The following is an 8992-nucleotide window of genomic DNA, read 5'->3' on the forward strand; positions in this document are numbered from 1 at the left end:
ATAGTATTTATCAGTTCACTATAGTTAATACTACAGTATGCTGTAGCATTCATTAACAACGTGTTATAAATACTGTAATATATACAGTATAACACACTTTACTATAGTATGGTTCAAAAACACTATTTACTATAAATGTGGGTTAAATATGTACTTCTAAGTTAATATTTCAACAATTTAACAACACATTTGCATGCCATGCAAGTTAAAAAAAAAACTTTAATCAATTGTTTAATTTTGAGTTTTAAAATTGACCATTTTTATGATTTAATTTATCCCGTTTTCATAAACTCACGAAGCGATTTTTATGGAAATAATCTAGTTTCAACATTATTTAATGATATATTAAACCATAATTAATTTTGTGATTCTAAAAGTTTCAGGAATTTTACTGTATGTTCTTCAATAAAAACAATAGCTATTGAGGGGGAAAATAATTATGATTCAGTTTACGTTTTTTTGGCATTGCAATTTAGCGTTTAATATATGAATATTTAATATCTGAACAATTAAAATACTTCATATTTATATATATAAAAATAATTTGTAATATAATTCAATTAAGTAGCTGAATTCTACTCATTCTTGTTATATTTATAAAATGTGTCCTTTAGTGTGTATATATATATATATATATATACTAAAGCCAGATCATTTGTTAGTCACAGAGAACGCAAGAAATACAATTTGCAGAAAAATACAAGTTTATTTGGTTAAAACATCACCCGAAATAACACTGTTTAAATACATGAGTATAAAATGTGGAAAATACAATAATGCAATAAGGTAAACATATTTGTGGTAAACTACTATAGTATATTTCTGATTAATGTTTTTAGCCCCCCACAACCATAAAACTCAAGTCCCCAGCAGAATAATCATACGCTTACCAGTAAAAATAGTAGATTAACATGTTCTCAAACGAGCATATTGTGAGATAAACATCTGCATCGTGCTCATAAGAAATGATTTGTTTTTAGGCCCCAAAGTGAAGTGGTGTGCTGTTCTTCAAAGGTGTCCGTGATTCAGTACCGTAATGCTGGTGCGATGTCGATGTAGAACACGGCTGTGTGTTTCTGCCTCGCCTTCACATGAACCCAGAGCTGAAGAACGACAAACATCAGCTGTGAGAACACAAACAGCGACACGATCAGCACAAACTCCCAGAATCACGCATTTACTAATCATCTGTGATTTCTGACAGTTTTATACCACGAATATGTAAATATTAAGCAGGATCCATTAGAATCTGATCAGGATTTTTACAGATGATACGATTAGCTATTTATTGTCAGCTTGTTCAATTTGTTCATCCGAATTAAAAAAAATAATAATAATTATCAAGAGCTCCAATAAAAATGACAGAAGTACTGTAAGTTGGTTAACGGATAAGCAAATAAATTGGGCAAAACATATTAGTTTTAAAATATGCCTTGCACAAAAATTATGCATTTTAAGAGGCTTATGAGGATTAAGCTTTATGCCAAACTGATAATCACCACTGAGGAAATTAATTATTATTATTTATAATTGTATTGTTTATATTTTACCAGTTTATCGTATTTTTAATTTATAATAAATTACATTTAATATTTAATTATATTTTATTGATTAAATATTGCATTTTTATTTATAATAAATATTACAATATTTAATTTTCATTTATAATAAATAGGTTGCCCTAATTCTCTTTATGAATTTATTATGAATACAAAATTATGTATTTTAAGATTGAGGCTTATGAGGACAAAGCTTAATCATCCCAACTGAGGAAATGTATTATCATAATTTTAATTTAAACCATAATTAATTTTATGGTTAATATTTTACTCACCAGTTTATCGTATATTTAATTATATTTATAATAAATTCAATTTAATATATAATAACATTTTATTTATTAAATATTGCATTTTTATTTATAATAAACATTATAATATTTAATTTTTATTTATAATAAACTACATTCCCTTCATTTTCATTTTGCTGGAAGTTGTCAATATAATTGACAGACATGTAAATACTGAGCAGGATCTAGAGACGATACCAATCAACTATTTCTTGTCATCTCTGATAAACAACACAAACGTTTCATATGCTGATTGGTTAACTGTTAAAAGACATTAAAATATTAGTATTAGTAAAATTTGCATGCCTATATTTTTATATATCATTATATATAATTCTATTGTTTATATTGTACTCACCAGTTTATTATCCTCTCTAAATATGTGATATTTAATTTGCATTCATTATAACTTCCGACCCCTGCTTTCTCACTTTGTTAACACTGGTGATAGACAGTAAGCGGCCCTGTCTGCTGCTGTGTGCAGTGTTTGGGAGGAACTCACTTCTTGCGGTCTTTGTCCTTCTTGTTGTTGGAGCTGGTGTTGAAGGCCTGCGCCTGCAGGAGCTCGCTGGCAGCTCTGCGCTTGCTGAAGATGCTCATCTCCTCCTCCAGACTCCGGCGCTTCTCCTCCAGCTTGCTCTTCTCCTCCGCATGCATTCGCTTCAGCTGCTCGAACTTGCCCTGCAGCTGGAGCACACACACACACACACACACACAGAGTTTACTGTACACACACACACACGCACACATGCATGCAGACAGCTGAGAAGACGGCATGGTATACATGCAAGATATTTGCTTTACATGCTCGCTTGTAGTCTTATTACCTTATATGGGTCAAAGTCGAAAAGGGTTTAAGCATAAAAACAATAAGTGTAATACTGCTTTAAATTGTTGTTCTTTCCCCCCCAATTTTTAAAAAAGTTTTCAGTTTAAATTAAATGCAATTTTGTTTTTCGGAGCAAAAAAGAAATGATACATTTTCCCCTGATTTACAGAAGAGAGCCACTTCTTGTCAGGCATATTTACAACAAACAAAAATCAATTTATGACATCTTAAACAACTAATTACTTTCACCCCAGATACTAATTAGTTGTAATTTTAATTTTTTGAAATGTGCCACTATCCTAGGTTTCGCCCATTTGTCAGTAAGAATGTTTTACTCATTTAAAACACAATAAAATGTAATATGCTCACTTATTCTTTTATATATTTTAATATGTACACGTCAGAATAAGCATGTTTGAATGTTTACATAACTATACGTGTTACACTGAATGACAATGTAACACTATTTCAACCAAATTGTAACTTTTCTCCAAAAACGTATTTGAAACCTTAAAAGTAGACACTTTACTTAATGTGCTTTCTATGGACATATAATCACTTCTGTAAATTTATTTTGATGCGGACATCTTAACGTCTTTGACCCATGTGTCTGAGAAACTAATATTTCACCAAAAATCTTGTTGCAACATTTTACAAAAATCAAGATTGAATATATTTGGTCGAAATCCCATGTTATAAAAGATGATGCTATTAAAGACAATACTAACTGATTAAAATGCTAAATGTTTGCCCTCGTTGCTCACAGCAACCCGTCAAAATAAAAGCGTGATTTAACTTGAACAAATTGTGACAGAAATAAATTAATATTTTACAGCAGGCCTAAAATGTACGTCTTAATGTAACTACTCCTACTATTATTATTAATAATACATTGATTACAACATTTGTATCTTACAATTAACCTTTTAAATAAAACTTTAAAGCTTTATTTCCTAAAGAATAATCACACATCGTTCTTACGTGTTTTAATCTGAACAGTAAACCTCTGTTGTGCAGCACACACACAAAAAGGGTTTGTTTAATTTTCATTTAATTAAAAGAATTAGTTTATATGAATTTGATTGATTAGACATGCTTTTTGATTATTAAAATTTTATTAAGATTTAATTTAAAATGTAATCCAGAAAAATTAAAACGGAAAAAACAGAATTTGGTAAAAAATGAGATTTGAGGAAAAAACTAGACTGAATTCATAGGGCCCTAAAAATGTATTTTATGTTACACCTTTATTAAACAGTTGTTAAATTGTATAGGGTTCACGATTTTAATTAATTAGGCATGCTTTTGGATTATTTTAACCATTTAAAAGGAGTCCAGAGAAATTAAAACAAAAAATGGAATCCATAAAAATTTAAATGTGGAAAAAAAACCCTACCTCTCGCTCTGCGTCCTTCAGCTCGGCCTCTTTCTCTTTGACTCTCTGCACAAACGTCTGTCGCATCTCCTCCTCTCGTCTCTGCAGCTCGCCCACAAACTCCTGCCGCTTCTCCTCGTACGTCTGCTGAAGACTGTTCAACAGCACCATCAGATGCAGATCAGTTTCTGCTTATTAACCTCAGGGGGGTTCAGTTCTCTAATAGCCTCGTCTTCAGTCAGGCTTCATGAGACGCCGCATCAGAGAAACATTCAATAACACACCTCAATTTCACAAAATTGCCCCTTGTGACTGGTTTTGTGCTCCAGGGTCACACATTAAGACTTCATGGCTTTAAATGCGGTCAGACTGCATGCTTCAGACTCTCCTTCTGAAGGATCTGAAGGGTCTCGTTATTAGCCGAGATTCCATTCTTTCTCTGTTTTGAGAAGCCGAGCAGAAATCTGAGGAATGTCTGTGTGAGCGAGGTTAAGTAAACAGTTCCCATGCTCCCGTCTCCAGAGCAGCTAACGAGCAGCTGTGCTTAACGAGCTCTCACCTGACGGGCTTGCACTCGGGGTCGGTGTCTCTGAAGCCCATCTCCTCCAGCTTGCAGCGTCTGTAGAGCTCGTAGTGCCGCGTGTGCGTCTGCTCGCGCAGATCCTCCATGTTCACGCAGATCAGCATCTCGCGCAGCTTCACGAAGTCGCAGTGGTTCTCGTTCTCCACTGAAACACACAAACACACCCGAGACCTGTTTGAGACCAGGTCTAGCAAACCTAACCCCATACTCTATTCGATTATTTCCTTCATTTGCTACAAGTTAACTGAAAAAAGTCAAAGTAACAAAAATAAACATAAGAATAACATAAGTTCAAAGTAACAATAAAAAGTAACAAAAATAAACATAAGAATAACATAAGTTCAAAGTAACAATAAAAAACTAAAACTACATACAATTGTAAAATAAAAATGTATTAATTAAAAAGTAAAAAGTAGGACGTTTCAACAGATCTCAATTTGTTTTTAATTTATTTGACAAAAAAAGTAAATACATTTAAAAAATCTTGAATATCTTTGCTCACAAACACTAATATATATATATATATATGTGCACTCACTACCGCTCAAAGGTTTGGGATCAGTAAGACTTGTAATGTTTTTATTAAAAGAAGTTCTGCTCATCACGGCTGCATTTATTTGATCACAAATGAAGAATAAAAATGTAAAACTTCTGAACGGTAGCGTATATTGTTAGACAAGATTTCTGTTTTAAATAAATGCTCTTTTTTTTAGAATAAGAAACAAATAAAGCAACATTTTGAGAAAATCGCATTTTTATCAAATCCTAATAAATCTGGATCATATTCAGTAATATTACCAAAGCAGCGCTGCAGTAGATGGCGTACTCCCAAAGCTTGCACACTTTCTGCATCCACACGTCACTCGCTAACATCAGGCGGTTTTCATTTATGCGCGGTTAGTGTTGACGATCGCATTATTTTTCACGAGATCGCTGGTTTCTGCGTCTTCCTCGCCTGTGTTTTTGATCGAGGGATTCTAGACTCATTCAGATGTGTAATAGCGCCCCCTAGCGTACAACAGCGAGAACACGGAAAGTTCTGTGTTTGGCAGGGAAAGAGTTAAACGTAGCCTGCTTATATAATTTAATAAAAATACGCAAAATAAATTTGATACAATCGTGATTAGAGTTGGGTACCGAACTCGGTACTTTTAAGGGTACCGACTGAATTGCGTCGGTACTACCGAGTACCGATTCACGTTAAATCAATCGGTGCCATATTTCGGTAGCTGAGAACGCATCTGGGCGCATACGCTACAGAGAGACTCGTTCAGACAACACACAGGGCGAGCCGAAATGTTCTGAAGTGTGGTTACACTTCTAGGGCCGTATTGTTTTTGCGAAAACTGAAGTCCATTCATAAAAACGTAATTTACTCTATAGCGCGGAAATGCCACGGAATTCGTCAATTTTGGACGAATAAATCAAAAGTAGGTCTGCCACTTAATTCGAATCGCGATATGAACTAGTTGTGGAGTGTAAAGCTAATGGTTTTATTTGTGATGACGCAACAAATCCTGCCGATTGTGCGGCACAATTTCATGCAAAGCCTGCACTCGTTATTCCCAGCCTATCATTCCTGAATCCAAGCTGATGAAAGACTCTCAGGTTGGGAATAAATTAGGTAGACACGCACGTAAAGCCCAGAGAATGGCTGCTGTAATCAAACACAAGAGAATCAGTTGAATATTAATAACCGATTATATATTGTAGTCGGCGCATGCTTTATTTCCTGAGCTTTGCGTAGCAAAATAAAACCCATATTCTGTGATAAGTTAAATGCCATAATCAGGGTTATTAGAGTTGTACAAAACCGAAAATCAAAACACATTTGACACCTGAAATAAAATTAACATTACGCTAATAAACACATTTCAACTAGTTGCCACGCCAACACTTCTCATTTTCATTCATGCGCTAAAATAATGTAAATCTGAAACTAAAATTTTATTTTGATACCCGAAATAAGATAAATGTTAACTTAAATAGAATTGTTTTTTTTTCAGAAAAATGAGCGTAGAGCCCTGACTAGCACTCAAAAGGTTTTGAACGGTAAGATTTGTAATGTTTTTAAAGAAGTCTCTTGCATTTATTTGATGCAAAGTACAGCAAAAACAGTAAAAGCTGTTTTTAAAATGCGATTTATTCCTGCGATTTCAAAGCATCAGTCCTCCAGTCGCGTTGATCCTTCAGAAATCATTCTAATACTCGGATTTGCTGCTCAAAACACATTATTATTATTATTATTGTTATTGTTGAAAACAGCCGAGTAGAATTAGTTCAGGTTTCTTTTGATGAATAGAACGTTCAGAAGAACAGCATTTATATGAAATCTTTTGTAACATTATAAATCTCTCTCTCGTCGCTTTTGATCAACTTAAAGCATACTTGCTAAATAGAAGTATTCATTTTTATAATTTCTTTCCCAAAAAATATGAATTATTAATTATACGGACACCAAGCGTTTGAATGGTATAGTCAGTGTATAATGTTTTATTTCAGATCAATCTTTGGATCTTTCTATTCATCAAAGAATCCTGAAAAAATGTACTCAACTGTTTTAAGCATTGACGATAATAATAATAATCAGAAATGTTTCTCGAGCAGCATATTATACTGATTTCTGAAGATCATGTGACACTGAAGACTGGAGGAATGATGCTGAAAATACAGCTGCACATCACAGAAATACATTACAGTTTAACAGAGATTCACAGAGAAAACAGCTGGTTTAAATAGTAAAAATATTTCACAATTTTACTGTATTTCGGATCAAATAAATGCAGGCTTAGAAGAGACTTCTTTAAAGAAAACATTAAAAATCTTACCGTTCAAAAACGTTTGACTGCTAGTGTATAATCAACTTTTTAGACTAAAAACGCAACTTCCAACGGATTTCTATTGCTTTTAAATCAATTTTCCCAAAACAATAGCTTGAGGTTTGAACGTCTCTGCTCCCGAACACTAGAATATAGAAATAACTTTTATTGCATCTTCTGATCACGCTGCATGCCAACAGTTCTTCCTCAGTATTTGTCTTGTCTTCCAGTGCAGACGTCTAACGCTTATTAAACCGAGATACTTGAGATGCAAAACGAACGCATGAAGAAATCGATCAAAATGAAGTGAGTTTATGATTAAAACAAGAACACATATCTGCAAATAGGTTCCGAAAAATCTACTTAATTCAAAGAGAAACAGATATTTGTTCTCGTTTTGATCATAAACTCACTTATTTGTGTTCGATTTCCCACGAAACGAGATTTAATTTGCTTCTCCATATGATTTAATGAGCATATTTGCTTCTCCAGTAAGCATGTTTAGATATTTATAGTAGAAAACAAAACAATACTGAGGAATATATTCATTTTTTTAACTGTAATGTCATGACTTTATGAATTAAAAAAATGTTGACCTGATTTAAGACCTTAGTTTTCTATAATTTAGACTTTTTAGGACCTTTGCAATATTAATATTATATTGAATAACCCGCTTAAAAAAAACACATCTCCTTCATCTTTAGTTGACCCTCTAACTCTAGCACTCTCTATTCTAATTCTATTTTATCTATTCGTTTTCTTTTTTTATTAAAAACAAACACTTCACTCTTCAAGGCATGCACTGTATTTGTTTTCTTCTTTAAAAAAGGCCTCTAACACTAGCTTTTTCTATTCTATCCATGTTTCCTTTTTATTTATTATATAATTGTCACAGCACTTGCGTATCATTGCTCTTTTGTTGATTTGGATTGCTTCCGTTGTCCTCGTTTGTAAGTCGCTTCGGATAAAAACATCTGCTTAATGACTAAATGTGACCCTGGTGGTCATGAGGGTCAATTTTGTGAAATAAATCATCTCTCCATTGATGTATGGTTTGTTAGAATCAGACAATATTTGAAAATCTGGAATCTGAGGGTGCAAAAAAATCTAAATATTGAGAAAATCATCTTTAAAGTTGTTCAAATGAAGTTCTTAGCAATGCATATTACTAATCAAACATTAAGTCGTTTCACTCAATCTCCTCACGTCTTCTGTCTCTGATTGAGAGTTTAGAGTGTTTAATCCAGTAAAAGCTCTTGTAGAAACTCTTCTCGTGTCAAATCTGGATTGGTTTTGATCAAGTAAGCGTCAGAATAATATCTCCAGATGAACACTTACTGCACTGAAGCAGCTCAGCTTTACTTGATTCTCCATCAATCATGTTTTAGAGTCTCAAATCTGATCCTCAGGATCTTTTGAGGAGCGTTTGTTTCCAGAAGCTTTACTTTCACTGTTCCTCAGCGGAGGAATGATCTTCACAAGCCTCCAGAACATCTCACATCTTCTGAGGAGCCTTTATTTCTTCAGCTCTCAATCA

At 33.4% G+C, this 8992-nt stretch overlaps 1 protein-coding gene across 1 annotated transcript in view; it reads right to left on the reverse strand.

Annotated features, from left to right (window-relative positions):
* Positions 1-686: 686 nt before the first annotated feature.
* The window catches only part of LOC107566567 (septin-10-like), a 12225-nt gene continuing 3919 nt past the window's right edge, over positions 687-8992 (reverse strand). The window contains exons 4-7 of the mRNA XM_016252045.1: positions 4613-4843; positions 4075-4207; positions 2352-2536; positions 687-1103 (exon numbers count right to left, since the gene is read on the reverse strand). Of these exons, the coding sequence (XP_016107531.1) occupies positions 1088-1103; positions 2352-2536; positions 4075-4207; positions 4613-4843 (565 nt within the window). The 3' untranslated portion in view covers positions 687-1087. The remainder of the gene's footprint in view (positions 1104-2351; positions 2537-4074; positions 4208-4612; positions 4844-8992) is intronic.

Source organism: Sinocyclocheilus grahami, unplaced genomic scaffold, assembly GCF_001515645.1.
Source record: "Sinocyclocheilus grahami isolate Dianchi unplaced genomic scaffold, SAMN03320097.WGS_v1.1 scaffold1085.1, whole genome shotgun sequence".
Lineage (NCBI taxonomy): Eukaryota > Metazoa > Chordata > Actinopteri > Cypriniformes > Cyprinidae > Sinocyclocheilus > Sinocyclocheilus grahami.